At 42.6% G+C, this 18,113-nt stretch overlaps 1 protein-coding gene across 4 annotated transcripts in view; it reads right to left on the reverse strand.

The window, feature by feature from the left end:
* Positions 1–12,102: 12,102 nt before the first annotated feature.
* The window catches only part of RASSF2 (Ras association domain family member 2), a 40,821-nt gene continuing 34,810 nt past the window's right edge, over positions 12,103–18,113 (reverse strand). For 3 of the 4 annotated variants that reach the window (XM_068524611.1, XM_068524609.1, XM_068524610.1), the window contains 2 exons: positions 17,233–17,330; positions 12,103–16,058 (listed from right to left, as the gene is read on the reverse strand). In XM_068524611.1, coding sequence (XP_068380712.1) covers positions 15,989–16,058; positions 17,233–17,330 — 168 coding nt within the window. In that variant the 3' untranslated portion in view covers positions 12,103–15,988. The remainder of the gene's footprint in view (positions 16,059–17,232; positions 17,331–18,113) is intronic. The other variant, XM_068524612.1, reaches the window with a different exon arrangement.

An 18,113-nucleotide genomic window follows, 5' to 3' on the forward strand; every position in this document is an offset into this window, starting at 1 on the left:
CTTCCTTTAGGTGTAAGGTTAGATTGTTAATTTGAGATGTTTATTGTTTCTTGAGGTAGGATTGTATTGCTCTAAACTTCCCTCTTAGAACTGCTTTTGCTGCATCCCATAGGTTTTGGATCGTCGTGTTTTCATTGTCATTTGTTTCTAGGTATTTTTTGATTTCCTCTTTGATTTCTTCAGTGATCTCTTGGTTATTTAATAACGTATTGTTTAGCCTCCGTGTGTGTGTGTTTTTTACGTTTTTTCTCTGTAATTGATTTCTAATCTCATAGCATTGTGGTCAGAAAAGATACTTGATATGATTTCAATTTTCTTAAATTTACTGAAGCTTGATTTGTGACCCAAGATGTGGTCTATCCTGGAGAATGTTCCGTGCACACTTGAGAAGAAAGTGTAATCTGCTGTTTTTGGATGGAATGTCTTATAAATATTAATCAAATCTATCTGTTCTATTGTGTCATTTAAAGCTTGTGTTTCCTTATTAATTTTCTGTTTGGATGATCTGTCCATTGGTGGAAGTGAGGTGTTAAAGTTCCCCAGTATTACTGTGTTACTGTTGATTTCCTCTTTTATAGCTGTTAGCAGTTGCCTTATGTATTGAGGTGCTCCTATGTTGGGTGCATATAAATTTATAATTGTTGTATCTTCTTCTTGGATTGATCCCTTGATCATTATGTAGTGTCCTTCCTTGTCTCTTGTAACATTCTTTATTTTAAAGTCTATTTTATCTGATATGAGTATTGCTACTCCAGCTTTCTTTTGATTTCCATTTGCATGGAATATCTTTTTCCATCCCTTCAATTGCAGTCTGTATGTGTCCCTAGGTCTGAAGTGAGTCTTTTGTAGACAGCATATATATGGGTCTTGTTTTGGTATCTGTTCAACGAGCCTGTGTCTTTTGGTTGGAGCATTTAATCCATTCACATTTAAGGTAATTATCGATATATATGTTCCTGTTACCATTTTCTTAATTGTTTTGGGTTTGTTTTTGTAGGTCCTTTTCTTCTCTTGTGTTTCCCACTTAGAGAAGTTCCTTTAGCATTTGTTGTAGAGCTAGTTTGGTGGTGCTGAATTCTCTCAGCTTTTGCTCGTCTGTAAAGCTTTTGATTTCTCCATCGAATCTGAATGAGATTCTTGCCAGGTAGAGTAATCTTGGTTGTAGGTTCTTCCCTTTCATCACTTTAAATATGTCATGCCAGTCCCCTCTGGCTTATAGAGTTTCTGCTGAGAAATCAGCTGTTAACCTTATGGGAGTTCTTTTGTATGTTATTTGTCACTTTTCCCTTGTTGCTTTCAATAATTTTTCTTTGTCTTAATTTTTGCCCATTTGATTACTATGCGCCTTGGCCTGTTTCTCCTGGGGTTTACCCTCTATGGGACTCTCCATGCTTCCTGGACTTAGGTGGCTATTTCCTTTCCCGTGTTAGGGAAGTTTTTGACTATAATCTCTTCAAATATTTTCTCGGGTCCTTTCTCTCTCTCTTCCCATTCTGGGACCCCTGTAATGTGAATGTTGTTGTGTTTAATGTTGTCCCAGAGGTCTCTTAAGCTGTCTTCATTTCTTTTCATTCTTTTTTCTTTATTTTTTTCTGCAGCAGTGAATTCCACCATTCTGTCTTCCAGGTCACTTATCCGTTCTTCTGCCTCAGTTATTCTGCTATTGATTCCTTCTAGTGTATTTTTCGTTTCAGTTATTGTATTGTTCATCTCTGTTCGTTTGTTCTTTAATTCTTCTAGGTCTTCGTTAAATATTTCTTGCATCTTCTCGATCTTTGACTCCATTCTTTTTCCGAGGTCCTGGATCATCTTCACTATCAGTATTCTGAATTCTTTTTCTGGAAGGTTGCCTATCTCCACTTCATTTAGTTGTTTTTCTGGGGTTTTATCTTGTTCCTTCATCTGGTATATAGCCCTCTGCCTTTTCATCTTGTCTATCTTTCTGTGAATGTGGTTTTTGTTCCACAGGCTGCAGGATTGTAGTTCTTCTTGCTTCTGCTGTCTGTCCTCTGGTGGATGAGACTATCTATAAAGACCTTCTTTAATGATTTCAGGGTGAAGCGTCTGTCAGGACATTCTGCTTTAAAAAAAACTCTAACCCACACACTCACACATCATCCGAACCTCTGAGGCTAGCATGAATGACTTTTTGCTTTGGGACTGCTTTTGATCACCCTAACCTTGACTCTCCAAGGTGTCCTCTCAGGCTGGGCGGGTGTGGAATGTGGAAGTGGTGAAGCAGAGTGTGAGGTAGAACAGGGGGCTAGCAAGCGAAGCTTCATCTGCTGCTCCCCATTGCTCGCATTACCGCAGGAACCAGTGCTTTCACTACCGCCTGAACCATATATCCCCCCCACACCTCCCCCTACACACACACACCTCCTACCCGGGAAAAATTGTCTTCCAGGAAACCGGTCCCTGGGGACTGCTGAGGAAAGAGCTCTGACAGGTTCACTCCCCCTAGGCCCAGGGACTAAGAGTGTTACTCACCTCAGTGTTACCTGCATCTTGTATTCCTTTCCACCAAGGGGAGGGCAATGCCAAATCCCAGAAAATACCTTGGGTGAGCTTGCAGCATTAGAAGTCAGGGCTTCATGCTTATGCGAATAGAAAAGACCATTCATTAGTTCATTCAGTGCAACAGAGAAGAATGTCTTGACCATGAGGGATACAGCAGTGAAGGAGACTGAAGAGAGCTCTGTTTTCTGGGAGCTTCCATTTTAGAGGGGGAGACAGACAACATACAGATAAACAAGAAATGTTTTACAGAACTGAGTGAAGTTGATGAAACAGACAGATAACAAGGCACTGAGGAAAGGTTGTATCTTGATTTGGGACATTGCTACATGGATGTATACATTTGTCAAAACTCTCTAAGCTGTACATTTAAGATTGGTACATTTCATTGTATGCAGATTTTATCTTAATAAAGAAAACTTTCTTAAATAATGAAAAGAGGGCTTCCCTGGTGGTGCAGTGGTTGAGAGTCTGCCTGCCAATGCAGGGCACGTGGGTTCGAGCCCTGGTCTGGGAGGATCCCACATGCCACAGAGCGGCTGGGCCCGTGAGCCACGATTGCTGAGCCTGCGCATCTGGAGCCTGTGCTCCGCAACAAGAGAGGCCGCGATGGTGAGAGGCCTGCTCACCGCGATGAGGAGTGGCCCCCGCTTGCCACAACTAGAGAAAGCCCTCGCACAGAAATGAAGACCCAACACAGCCAAAAGTAAATAAATAAATAAATTTTAAAAAAAAAATGAAAAGAGTGACTGGAGAAGGAAGACATTACTAGGGTGATCAGGATGGCCTCTTTGCAGGGGGACATCAGAGCTGAGACTTGAAAATGAGAATGAGCTAGAATGAGAATGAGCTAGTTAGCCATGGTAACTATGCAGCCAAGACACTTCAGGAAGAGAAACCCATGTGTTCAAATGGCCCAAGTTGAGAATGTGTTGGTGGCATGAGAAGGAAAGCATGAGCAAGGGAAGAAGGAGGGCAGGTGTGTGAGATGAGCTTAAGGAGGTAGCCAAGGGCTGGTGATGAGGGCCTTGAAGACTGTGTAGGAGTTCATTGTAAGTGCAGCTGGAAGCCAGTGGGGGACAGGTTAGAGGAAAGAGAGCTCCCGAGCCTGATGGGCCCCAGGGCCATCTCCAGGCAGAGTCTACGGAAGAGGGAGGAGGAAGCAGCCAAGCCAAGAAGCTACCTGAGAACTAATGGTAGGAGTGGCCTGGACAGCAGGTAGGCAACTGGGGTCCAAGTTGTCCAGGGTGGGCATTGTGGCCACAGGTGGAAAATACAGCAGGGAAAAGGCAGGACCTAGACAAGTCAGAAAGATCCAGGTTCACTTGGAGGGCTCCGAGGCCTCCTCAAAGTTGCCCCCAAACACCTAAATGACCTGGACTCCTTAGAGAAAGAAAACCTCAGCTGAATATTTGAGATGGGGCCATCTGTTGTCATCTGAGAATGGAGGCAACCTCACCAAGGTGAAACAAGTTGGAGCTAATTGCTTGGGCAGGAGCAAGAAAATAGAGGGGCAATTTCAGCTTGTCATTCAGGCTTGCAAAGAGAAGGGCTCCTCCCCTGGGACACACTGTCTTTCCAGAGATGAAAACACCCTTTTTCTCATCTCTCTGTGTCTCGGGTCTTAATTGATTCCAGTGTTAAATGAATGACAGAGGAAAAGAACCAAAGCTTCCTCAGTTCACTAATTGCTTTGGGAATTACCCATAATTTTATGGTGGCCTTGAGATGGCCTAGAAGAAGGGAATGAGCTTTGAGAAGTGTGGGTGCTGGGAGCTGGGGGTCTGGGGTCAGCCTTGCCTTGGCCTTGTTTCTCTCATCTTTGTTTTTCATGGCTGGGCAGTGTTCCAGGCTTCAAAGTTATGCATTTTCTTGTCTGCTAAACAGGGTCATACAACCGACTGTGGGCATCATTTTTGTCTAACTTCACTTTTTCCAAAGTAGTCCAGGCTTTCCATAGTGTAGTAGGTTGAAATTCCCCCCAAAATATAAGGTCCTGATCCCTGAAACCTATAAATGTTATCTTATATGGAAAAAAGGTCTTTGCAAATGTGATTAAGTTAAGGATTTTGAAAGGGGGAAATTATGGTGGAATATTTATGTGGGCCTTAGATAAATTCCTGGAGTGGAGGAGAAAGGCCTTTCTATTTAGGGCATCCAGGAAATTGCAAGATGAAGAAATGCAGAAACAAGTTTACAAAAGTGTGGAATAGCTTAAATATTTACATCTAACAAATTGTCACTGTTTTTTTTTTTACCTTGAGAATAGGAAGCATGTATTTCTTTTTTTATTGGAGTATAATTGCTTTAGAATGTTGTGTTAGTTTCTACTGTACAGTGAACTGAATCAGCTATATGTATACATATATCCCTACAACAACTTCATGTAGCAGACATTGTTCGTATCGCCTGTTATTTCTGTGTACGTACACCTGACCACTAACAGCCAGCACCTGCGTCTCTTGGCCACCAGAGTCTGTTCTGCCTGTGTGCACTGCAAGTCAGATATGCTGGGGAATTAATGGCTCCCTCTCCCCCAAGAGCAGCCCCCTACCAATGCCTGATGAAAGTTGGTGTACCCTTCAGTGGGAGAACTCTGAGGTGTGCTCTACCCTGGCTCCCAGAGGTCTTCAGTGGGATTGAGCTGTAGTTGCCCATGGTGGTAACTTAATTGATAACGCACCCTATAATGGCTTCCTTCCCTTCCCCACTCCACTTCCAGTCTTTCTTGGAATCACCTCCCAAATAAACGTCTAGTCCTCAAATCCAGGACTTAGAGTCGCCTTCTGGAGGAACCCAAACTAAGACACTATTGTATATCATCTAGTGATAATGTTAAAAGCATATAATTACGGCCCTTCATTAATTTGAACATGAGCCAAATGGCCCTGCTGGTCCTGATGGAAGCTCCAAATAGGCAGGAGATAGAGCATTAACTCTGGATATGACAGGTCAAAGCTGACCCAAGCCATTGGTTTGAAGATGCTAGAATGTGTAACCAGTATGGAAAGAGTCACTGGTGTGAAAAGGACCACATGGGCCTCTGGTCAGTCATGTAGCCAGATGCCTACAAGCATCTCTCTACAGATGCCTCTTGTAGAGAAGAGGCACTCCCCTGCTCAGGCCTCAGGAGAGAATGATGTTCTGCTTCCTCCCCACCTTCCAGGGCCCTGGGGCACCCAGGTGCCTAGCTGAGCGGGATGGGTTGTATCCTATTGGATAAGGGCTTGCACTTCAACCACCACGGCTGGAATGGTGAAGATGCAGGTGCAATGATGGTGGCAGTGGGATGAATCATAACTTTATTCCAGGGAAGAAGTGAGTCATTGGGACTGGGGTAATCAGAGTCTGGAGAGGCCATCCATAAGGTGTCTCTTCCACTGCCTGTTAGGGTTTAGGATTGCTGACTCATTACTGTCAAGTTTATTAGAGTTGTTAGCATTAATGTCACTGAGACTGGGAAAGTCAGGCTCATTAGATCTAGGCTCCATTGAAACTCTTTCAGGTTAATTTGGGTTTGGGATAATTTTGGATCAATTAGAATTGTTTAAGGAATCTGTAATTTAAGTGTACTTAGGATTTCTTGGGTTTTTATGGTCTTTTGGACTGAAAGGGTTTAGAGTCATTTAAAGCAAATTTGGATTTTTAAGGTGCTTTAGGTAGGTGTAAGGTCTAAAATCTTTTACAGTCTATTGTGATCCTTAGGGCCATGTAGAGCTGTTTGAGTTAGTTTAGGGTCACATGGGATAATTTGGGGCTTAGGATTTTAAGCATCATTTAAGAAACCTAAGGATGTTTAGTACTGTTTAGGATTTAGGGTCTAGTTTTGTTTAGGATCTTTGAGGACATTTTAGAATGTAGGGTTGTTTTAGTTTTCTTAGGATCCTTTGGGGCCATCCAGGTTTATGTGACTTCTGTCCTTGTTGTTCAGAGTGTGATTTGTGAACCAGCAACAATGGCATCCCCTGAGAGTCTGATAGTAAGGCAGGGTCTCAAGCCCCACCTCAGATCTACAGAATCAACATCTTGACAAGATTCCCCCCAAGAAGACCTCTCTTCTAGGATAGTGCAGGGTCATTTGGGACCATTTCCAGTCATTAGAGCTTTAGGGTTTTTAGACGCATTAGCCATTGGGTCATTGAAATTATTGGATTCTTTAAAGTCCTTAGAATTAGGGTCATTTTCATCATTCAGGATATTTCATGTATTTAGAGTTAGGATCATTTAGGAGTCAAAATATTGAAGGTCTTCTAGAGATTTCCAGTGTTTAGCTTCTACTTGGATTGCTTAGAGTTTTTGAAGGATGTTTTATATCATTTGGCATCATTTAAAGTCATTGGCATTCACTTAGGGCTTAAGTCATTTTGAGTAATTTATGCCTCTTCAGGATCTTCAAGATTGTTTGAAGTCGTAGGCCATTTCAGGTATTTAGGATCACCAAGGGTTTAGGATCATTTGCAGTAATTTATGGTCCATTTGCAGTGATTCATGGCCCATCGGATAGTTTGGGATGATCTAAAGTCATTTTAGGGAGTTCCCTAGTGGCCTAGTGGTTAGAATTCCAGGCTTTTACTGCCATGGTCATGAGGCACAGCCAAAAAAAAAAAAAGAAAAGAAAAGAAAAGTCATTTTAAGAGGGATTATAGTGATTGTGATAAAGAATTTGGGTCAAGATCTTGAGGTTGTTAGCCTTGGTGGTCTTCGCATTTTGAGGTCTTTGTGTTTGGGGTACATCTGGATATTCATTTGTTCATTGCACAAATATTATCAAGGTGCCTACCAAGAGTCATGTCCTACTCTGGGTGTTGAGGTTACCCTCATAGAGTTTGGGTTCTAGTGGAGAAAATAAATAAATCATCGATGCTACCTGAAGTTCAAAACCACTGGCATGCGATTTACAAGGATCTTCAGAATCCTCGAGTTTTTCTAGGGTGGGGAGATTCTAAGGGCATTTTAGGATCACTTAAGATCATTTGAGTTATTTTAGTATTATTTATTGTTGGAAGAGTGTGCATATCTTTTTAGGGTGCTGGTAGATACCTGATTAAATTTATCAATTTATTTGATAATTATCTGAGTCACTCCAGGAAGAATCTTCAATGCCACTATCCCCAGACATCATCTTCCCTAAAGCCCTTGGGAAAAGTGCTTTGTGGGAATGTAGGTCAACCCTCCTGGCTCAGACTTCCAGGTGCATGAGACAGGATAGGGAAATAGGGAGTGTCCTGTGTGCTACAGTGGGATGAAGCACACATTTATCCAGAATCTACCATAAAAGGCTTTGATTAGCCAAGCAGGCCTTGCTTCTGGTACCCAATTCTTAATAAAGAGAACTTCAGAATATAAGAAACTGAAAGCAGAGCAATCTGATGGTATATTCTGGCGAACCTCAGGTTTCCAGAATTTATGATAGGCATTTTTTTTCTCCTTTTGAAAGCTTTTGCTTGTCCAGTTCCTGAAAGGAGCATTGAGAGTACAATTAGAAAGTGAGTTTGGTGTCCAGGGTGACTGAGACTAAACACAGGGAGCTCCCGAGTTTCTCACATGGAGACTCCAGCCTTCAGCACACTCAAGACATCAGAGTGGCTGGTTTTCTCAAAGACCTTAGAACTATGGATGTGATCTTTCCATTCTGGTGTCTGTATGTGTGTGTGTGTGGTGCGTGTACATTGCAAACACACACACACATATGGTTTTGGCATATAGAGACTGCATTTCAGTTGCACGATGGGCCTCGTGTTACAACGGGATTTTGAAGTCTTGTGCTTGGAGAAAACTGACACTGGCAGGGAGATGAGGGCCTAGCTGGCTTTAATCCTCTGGCCATTGTTTTCATTTTTTTTGTGTTTTTACATGTACATGTCCTTTTGGACACACTAAACAGGAAATTTTAATCCAAAAGCCAATGTAGGGAATTCCCTGGCAGTCCAGTGGTTCGGACTCTGAGCTTCCACTACAGGGCGCACAGGTTCCATCCTTGGTGGGGGAACAAAGATCCCCCAAGCCGCGCGCCGCCAAAAAAAAAAAAAAAGCCAGTGTAATAGAAACATAAAGAAAACATAATCTCACCACTCCAAGGTAACTTTTTTCATAGGCTTTTATATATAGGCCTGCAATGATACTGAACATGCAATTTTATTCACTTTATGTAATGTTTTCCAATGTTTCTAAATAAATTTATAATTATACTTTTAATGGCTGAATGATATCCATGTTTATGGTTTTTATTTTAACTGTAGCATTATCACAGAAGGAAAGGAGAAAGAAAGAAAAAGTCCTACTTGGCTTTGGCTTTTTTTTGATTGAGGTATACCTACTTGGCTTTTTATTGGGATTACTTAGATCAATTTGAAGAGAGTTGCTATCTTTCCAATTCATAAATGAAGTATACTTTTCCATTTTTAAATTTTATTTTCTAATCTTTTATTGCTGATACATAGAAATAAAATTAATTTGTATATATTCACATTGTTTTAGCAACCTTGTAAAATCAATTTATTATTTCTAATAATTTCTCTCTAGATTATTCTGACCGTTTTAAATTCAACTTTTATTTGTTGGTTTCTTTTAATGGGTCATGGATGTTGTAGTTTGCTCTTTTTGCTTAGTTAACTTAAGGGTTTTGGCCAAACTACTTATATTAATGTTTGTGACCACTCATGTTATTGCCAAAATTTGGTGAAGGAACTTTAACAATTTAAGTTAAACAATACATTACATTTCTGTAAGTATGTCCCTTGCCTTTAAAAATCTTTCTTTGGGGTCATTTTGGATTCCAGGCTTTTTATGGCCCCAGACATTCAATATTGGCTATGTGTGGGAGTTCTCATCAGCAGTTTGTTCCTGAAATTACACTTCAGACATCTCTGAGACATAATTATTCCCATTAGTAAGACAACCCACGCTGACCTGTTCCTTCTGATCCAAGCTTTGGCACAAGCTACCCTCCGGGAGCCCAGGTTTCTCTCAGTGGAGGATATTTTAAGAGACCCAAATCTGGGTGCTGCTGATCCCTTAGATGGTTCTGCAGACACAGGTAGTGTGACATTCAAAGCCACAAGTTAGTGCTAATGTGTCCAGTTTTAAAACTCCAAAAGAAAAATGGATTTTGCTCTAATGCAAGAACATTTAAATCAGCATTATCAAAACAGTGATATATAAAATATCCATATTATATTCTGCCTTCCACCAAAACATGGGTTTAGATTTCAGTTCTAGCCTAAAGTTTAAACTTAACATTTAGATTCCAACTTACAGCTTTACTTAAAAATCTCACATATTAAAATTGTGATAAGCTGCTTTTTGGCCAATGCATAGAGTGACCATATATATCATCCACAATGGGACATTTTGAGAGCAAAAGGGGGTGCTATTGATAATTACACTAGAGCAATGGACATAAATTGGAATTGTCCTGAGCAAACCAGGACTTACAGCCCCTACCAATGAGCCCATAGTTTTAAAACTTCTAAACTTATGTACTTATAAAGTATATATTTATAAGGTATTATTTCTATAAAGTTAATTTACATAGTTATTGTTATATAATTACATACTTAAATAATAAATAATCATTTTTATTTTGTTTGGTTGGTTTTTTTTTCTCCCCTGCATTCCCCCCACCCCCTATTTTGCTTGGTTTTAAAATGAAAAGAACAATGTCAATTTTACCCAAGTTCAATTTTCAGTAGGTTTTCTTGCATCTAAGCATTCCAGCAAAACCTACTCAAATGTATTCAGAACTTTACAGTAAAGTCTGGTGCTCACAGCAAACTCCATTCAGTAAGAGCTTCATTACCTAAAATGGATACCAATAAATTATTTCATAAAATCTGTTTTCATAAAGCAAGACAAAAACTGCCAACTCCTTTGGCAGCAGCTATTAGTATTTGTTGGGTGACTTCAGGCACTCTTTAATTCTATAAAGTTTACTGCCTGATTTGGGGTCTTGGTGGGGCCCCAAACAGACCATTTATCTTTTGTTTATGTTGCCTACATCCACATACTGTACAGCACAAAAACCTCACTGCCTTGGAAGTGTTACCTGTCTGCTCCTCTATTTCACTCAGTTTAGTTAATTCAGCACCTAAAAAGCTACTGCTTGGAGTGAAAACTCTAAATGTAAGAAATCAAAACAACAATTAAAGGGGAACCACCATTATCCAAACTTTTCTCTCTTTTTAAATACCTATAAGCATTGTTTGGCAGCATTGATAAAAATCTTGTCTTGGTTGCTACCTTTTTCTAGAGGCCAAATTATGTTGGTCACTCTTTTTTTTTTAATTTTATTATTATTTTTTTAATTAATTAATTTATTTATTTATTTTTGGCTGTGTTGGGTCTTCGTTTCTGTGCGAGGGCTTTCTCTAATTGCGGCAAGCGGGGGCCACTTTTCATCGCAGTGCGCGGGCCTCTCACTATCGCGGCCTCTCTTGTTGCGGAGCACAGGCTCCAGACGCACAGGCTCAGTAGTTGTGGCTCACGGGCCCAGTTGCTCCGCGGCATGTGGGATCTTCCCAGACCAGGGCTCGAACCCGTGTCACCTGCATTGGCAGGCGGATTCTCAACCACTGCACCACCAGGGAAGCCCTGTTGGTCACTCTTTATGCTCCATGGCCAGATTTCCTAGAAAGACAACTGTCAATCACATATTTAAATGTTATGAACCAGCCACACAACCTCTCTCTGTGTTAGAGTTCTCCAGAGAAACAGAACCAATAGGATGGAGAGAGATGATAGATAGATATAGATAGGGATCTACTTTAAGGAATTGGCTCATGCAATTGTGAGAGCTGGGAAGTCCAAAATCTGAAGGGTAGGCTGGCCATCTGGAGGCCCAGAGAAGAGCCAATGTTGCAGCTGGAGTCCAAAGGCAGACTGGAGGCAGAATTCCCTCTCCCTCAGGTGAGTCAGTGTTTTTCTGTTACAGCCTTCAATTGATTGGATAAGGCCCACCCACATTATGGAGGGTAATTTGCTTTACTCAAAGTCTATTGATTTAAATGTTACTCTCATTTAAAAATACCATCACAGCAATACCCAGACTAGTGTTTGACCAAATATCTGGGTACCATGACCTAGCCAAGTTGCACATAAAATTAACCATCACACTTGCCTCACACCATAGCGTGGAACTTGGGCCCTAGTCTAAAGGTCTTAGGCTTGGCAACCCCTGGGGGGCTGTGCCTCCAACAGAGGCAAGCCCAGATCCCCAAACCCTAACAGTGGCTTGGCCATTTTACAGATGAGGAAACCAAGTCCTAGAAAAAGGTTCAGTGAATTGGCCCCAACAAGCCAAGGGTAGAGTTAGGACAAAAATCCAGCCTCACTGAATAGCTGTTCCCAGCTGTTTCTACAATTCTTGGCTCCACCAGGGCCTGAACTCAAGATTCATAGGGAATATTCTCATTTCACTTCCTTTTTGGAACATTAGAACCAAGTCTGACTGCAGTCAAACCATAAACTCTGAAAAGAAAATCAAAGCGTCTCCTGGATGCACCTTCACTTTCCCATCCCCAACCCTCCTGTAATGCAGCGGACACACACACACCTGTCCACCGGGGACTTCTCTTTGAAAGTGCTTTATTCAACAAGATCTAAGTCAGGTGCTTTAAAACATATCAAAATGTTACAGAAATTCACAGCTCCCTACTGAGGACTTGCCAAGTTACATTAAGATACCTAAACACATCAGTTTATAACTTCAGAACCAAACATTGAATGAGGTCATGTACCATTGCTCGAAAAGCAAGTTATGATTAAGAAAAAAGATACTTCACAAAGCTAAATCAAGTGAGGAAACCCTTAAGAAACACTAGCGGTAACACACCAGAAACCATCAGCCTGGGAAACAGGTCTGCGATTGCCAGGGAGACTCCACAGGAAAACTGAGGCTCTCCTTTCACAGCTTGTCCATGTCTGGTGCCTGGCTATAACACAGGGGGCGCTGTCACCTCCCATGACAGGGTAAACACTGTCAATTCCCTATGAAAGAAGGGGTGCCACATTTGTCTTTATTTTTACCTCTCTAGAAGATCATTCCTCAACTCATCTGCCTCCAACAAGAAGACTTCATGTAAAACAATTTTCGTAGAGGCTTGACTCGAGAATTTGTACTGCTGCAACAGGTGTTCAAGGAGATCTCTGCTTCCTACCTTGGCCCTCACATCATGGTTTTGTCGCTATGAGGCACTGGAATTCCTTTGTTCATATAGGAATTTCTCTTGGAGATGTATCTATGGCACCACGTTCTGTGTGCTACAGAGCTTTGAAATAGTTTTGTTTTTTAAAGAGAGCGTCTCTTTTCTTAAGAGTGCTTCCTGCCTTTCTCTGGTCCATTTCTCCTTCCAACCTCCTAACGCTGAAATAACAGCCCAACTCCAAAGAAAAGAATTCTTGCCAAGACATGTTTGCATCAGAGAACAGAGTTTGTTTCTTGAGTGTTTTTGTTTGTTTGTTTTGGTCTTTATATCCTAAAGTCTTATCTACAGAGATGATAAAATGTCTTTATCTGGAGGTCCCTAGGAGAGAGTATTGTTTTCTTTCTGGTAGAGAGGAGGGAAGGGTAAAAATATTTCTCCTTGAAGTCTCAGACCAAAACCTCAACCTCAGGGCTCAGCATTTGTCACAGGGGTAGGTGGCTAATCCAAGATCCTCCCACCTCAACCTCAACTCACAAAGTCCACAAGTCTGGAGACCAGTGTACACATTCCTCACCAGTTTGCACAGGCAAACCTATTGTTTGTGCTTTTCAATCCCTCCCCAAGGTAACCACTCCCCCTCCCCCCACAATTTAACTCCTCGCCTTCCCACTAATGTGATGATTAAGAATGTGACCTTGTGCTTAATTCCATCATCACCAGGGGGACTGGATCCCCTTCCCAATGATAAACTCAGGTTTTTCCTTCATTTGATCACCTTGTAACATAAGCCCCTGGAAAAAGACTCAGATGTGGCTATGCCGCTTTTCACAAGTGAGGAAAAAACCTGTAAATTGGCCTTTTTGTTCTTCACACGATTTCAGGTTCATTGCACACAATTACATAAACCCACACAAATCAGTCCAGGAGTTCAAAGCTGCAAGGCCATGTGATACCAGTGAGAAAATCCAGCTCCACATCACAGCAGAGGGTCTCTATTTCAGTTGCTGCTATTTCAAAGAACCTTTCCAAAATTCCTGACTGGGTCATTAGTATGTGAGAAATGATTTCTAAACAGGCTGAGCCAAAATGGAAAAGTGCTGCCTGCATTAAGTGGAATGTATCATGTAAGATGCGATTTCCCCTCAATTCCTCCCCAACCCCCCATCTCTAAAAAGCCAAGGCTACCTCAGTATCACTTTCTGAGAAAGTGATCTGGCAAATCTGACATTTTGCAACATTCCCATATTTACCACTATCATATTGCTAGTGCAAATTAAAGAGAACTTTGATAAACCAAAAACGGCTGTCCAATAAAAGTTAGCCATTAGTAATTTGCTTTGTGGAAAACTTTTTCCCTAGCCACTCAAGGAGGATTACTGGGGCCAACAAAGGCTTTGAACGTTCAAAATAAAAATAACCGGAAGAAAAGTTTTCCAAGTCATTTCTCAAATGCAAAACTCAGGAAGTATGTTTGCATTCACAAAACTGCTCTTTCCCATCTGTAACAAAGGAAGCCTCTCCCCGGGCCCCCATTTTTTTCTGTGCATTTTGCAGAAGCCCACTGAGGTGTATGATTGAGGCTAAGGCCCTCCAGATTACCAGTCCATCCCCCACAGGGCTGGTGGTGCTCCCCCGAGAGGAGGTAAGCTTGCTAAGAGACCCTCAGCAAAATGCCAGGTAGCAGCATGCCATCTTCTTGAAAGTCAACAGTGAGACTACAGCTGTGAGCCATCTAAAGAGGCCATGGAAGCCACAGGGGCAGGTAGGGGGCAAGGGTGCCTGGGCAGGAACAGCTCCGCTGCAGAGGTCCACTGTCCTTGCAGGCACAGATCAGTGGCTCTTCTTTCCTCAACTGCCCAGCTCTCCAAACCTTCTTTGGAGAGGAGGTGGAGAAGAGATGGGGAGCTTCCCTACCACAACAAGGCTCAGTGTTAGGAGCTTCTGGCCTTGCTTGGTTGACCTCCACAGCCAGGCACCTGCTCCAAGCATCTATCTGTCACTCTTCAAACAGTATCAGTTGTACTGGAGCTGAGCTACCTGGCAATCTTACCAATGGGGGCCCAGAAGGACAGACTCTTCCTGCCCTTCCCCCTCCATTGGAGTCTCTCAAGATCACCCAAGTGGCTGCTCAGAGAAGCTGAGAGAGAAGCTCCATCCTATCTACACACTTTCATGGGGCAGCCCAAAAGGTATCCCTTAACCCCACACTTGGTCGGTAGCAGGACAAGTCTTCATTCTTAGAGTCCATCTCCACACACAACGTGAGGGCAACTTGCAAGAATCCAGTGGTTGGAAAGTATTAAGCCTTGACCTTGCAAATGCAGGGCCTCAGCTCCAAGTGCAAGAAGACCACTGGATATGAAAATGGGCTGGGCTTACAGGCACCTGTCATTCTGCAAGGAGCCTCCACATTTCTCTAAGGAGGGAAACTTCCCAGCCATACAAGACCAGGCGCCATGTACAAACCAGTGAGGCCTGTTTCATAAGATACTTCTTTCAACTCAGGGAGGCCCCAAAGAGTTGGGGTCATCAGCTTGGCATGCTGAGACAAACATCAGGCTCCCCTATCTCCTAGAGGTAGCCAGGGAGGTGAGGGTGGAGGCAGAATCCATTCTTTACTGGCATCCACACAGATCATCACATATGTCCTTGTTATTTAAAACAATTGAAGTTTCCAGTGTAAAAACCTGTGGGCTTATTGCATCTACCCCACTGATGGTTTATCTTTTTCTTTCCATCAGAACTGCCCCAAGGGCATGGTTTGTTAATTAATTTGTTAACTGCCAAGGATCTCACACTTGCAGATCCTTCCTAGGGATACAGGGAGAATAGCTATTAACATAAAAATACCCCAAATGGTGAGTTTGCTGGGCCCCCTTCCCCTTCTAAACACAAGCAGACATGTATGGCTGTTCCCTGGCACTTGAGGGGAGAAATCTTTTCTTCAACCTAAAACCCCTCAGATTGGTGACTCCTCTGATTTTCCTGCCCACAGGCAGAACATCTGCCAGCCTCATAGCACTTGTGCTGGCTGCGTGGAATTGAATTGCATGTGAATATATCATGTAGGCATGTGGATGTGTACCATGTGCACACACACGTGCACACACACATTTTGGGTTCTTCTTATAATAAAAACTGAAAGTCCTCGTGAGTGAAGGAAAGGAGCAGGGAAAGAAAGGTCAGGGAGTTGTCTGCTGGCTTCTCCATGGTGGTTTGGGAGCTGGAAAGGTTTGCATTTAAACGTTTCCATGGAAGGCGCCCAGCTTCCTGTGAGTCTTCTCAGGTCAACAATGCCCTCCATGGCGTCTGGATCCCCTCCCTGTGACTCAGATTGTTGCTGGGGTCTCAGCTATCTCCTCCAGCCTCTGCCGAATCATTAGCCGGAGCACGGTGTACCTGGGGACAGAACAGCTTCGGTGGAGAGCAGAAAGCAACACACTCCTTCTCATGACCCTCCTCCATCACTTGGGTCACAGTGTGGGCCAAGTGTCCCAACCCTTTGCTTCTCTCACTGACCCACTCTTGAACCACTTCATTACTTGTGTTCATTTCCACAACAGGAGGAAAGGAACTGAAAAGGCTCACTCCAAACTAATTATTTTACTATGATTAGAAAGTCTGGAGAAGAAGAATGAGAAGGTGAAATAACAAGAACAGTAATAAGGATTCCCTTTGTTGAGTGCTTACTATGCTCAAGGCACTATGCATAGAGTATCATATAATCCTCACCTAGGCTGGACCATATGAAATTGCCATTACTTTTACCATTTTGGGGGAGCCTACAAAAATGGCAACTTCATATGGTTCAATCTAATATCAGTATCTGCATTTTGCCAAAGACGCTATAGCAACTACCAAGCATGGAGGTCCATGGCTTGGTGGTGAGTATGGTTTTTTCATCCCTTCCCTGAATTATGGTAATTCAGATACTGGAGTGGGCACTGTTATGCAGGGCTAACGTGGCTTTGCACTGCACAGCAAAACTATTTTTAAAGTTTGGCACATAGTAAGTGTTCAATAAATGTTAACTGCTATCATATTAGTTATTATCATCAACACAGAAAATGTAGCATTGACTTTAGTGGCAAAAAAATCAATTTTTCTGTCATATCTATGAAACGCAGCTCTACTTTATGACTAAACATGACAAAAAAATAACAAAATCCTCCTCAGAACGGAGTTTTAGTACTGGACTTTTCAACCCAAATGCAATTTCCAGAAGAGAAATGTTAAAAAGGGAGAAAGGATGTGAGGAAGGGATTTTAGGGTTACTCTGCTCAGACAAATTTCCACTGCCAAGACAACCTTCCTGAAATCCTTGGAACAATTTTATGTCCCACATCAAAATGAGAAGTTGAACGAGAAGCAGAACGACCAACACACCGATGTTTCAAGTCCCCAGCTGAGATCTGAGATCTGGCATTGTCAATGGGAAGCCCCCTGAACACAGTCCATAAGACCCAGTCCCAGGCAGCAGCTCCTTACAGCCCCTGCAAGGCTCTTGAACAGAGACTCCTCTCACTGAGGCCACAGGAGAAACCCAACCAGCCACCCCAGGGGCTATGCTTACTTGCGCATCAGCTTCTTTACTTCCCGATCTTCTTCCTCTTGGAGCTTCTGAATGAAGCTTTTAAGGACAGGCATCTCAAACTTTATATACTGAGCCACCTGGGGAGGAAAAAGTAAGTCTGGGGTGCAAGACCCCTCCCAGCACTATTCTAATTTTTTTTGGCATCTCTCTCATATAAGGCACAAAGCCTTGGGAAATCTATTTCTGCACTAATCCGGGATTTCCTTAAAGGCAGGAGCCAAGCCTCATTCTTCTCAAGGCTGGTATAGAGTCTATGATGAAGATCACTTCATTTACATGATAACTTCATCTCATAACTTCTCATTTTTCATCTCATGTATCCAATCCATGAGAGGTGATGTCAAACATAGAAAAGCACGTTCTCTTGTCAGGCATTCGGAGAAGACTGGAACACATAATATTCAATAAACCTCTCTGCTCTCCCCTAAGAGAAATTAAGGAACCATCACTCAGAATGATGATTTGTGCCTCAAGGCTCAAACAGGCATCCAAATGTGAACTGCCTCCTGAGAGGCTATAAGCGTGGGGGTGGCTCCCAGGTGAGCTGAAGTTAAGCAGCCACTCTTCCTCCCTCACCAGAACCCTCACCCTGTTCTACCAACTCTTCTCTGTGGGAGAAGTATGTTTCTCCATACTGTTAAGGGTGGGCTCAGCTATGTGACTTGCTCTGGCCAATGGAATGGGTGTGTGGATGTGATATACATTAAATCCAGGTGGTGGCTTCAAAGGAGCTTACATGGTTTCTTGCATTCCAGCCATCTGCCATGAGAAGCATACCTAGGTAGCCACTGCCTCTTGACCCTCGGTCTCTGAATAAGACATGCAATGTCGACCTGAGCTGAACCCACAATCTAAAGCAG

The sequence above is a fragment of the Eschrichtius robustus genome, chromosome 16 (assembly GCF_028021215.1).
Source record: "Eschrichtius robustus isolate mEscRob2 chromosome 16, mEscRob2.pri, whole genome shotgun sequence".
Lineage (NCBI taxonomy): Eukaryota > Metazoa > Chordata > Mammalia > Artiodactyla > Eschrichtiidae > Eschrichtius > Eschrichtius robustus.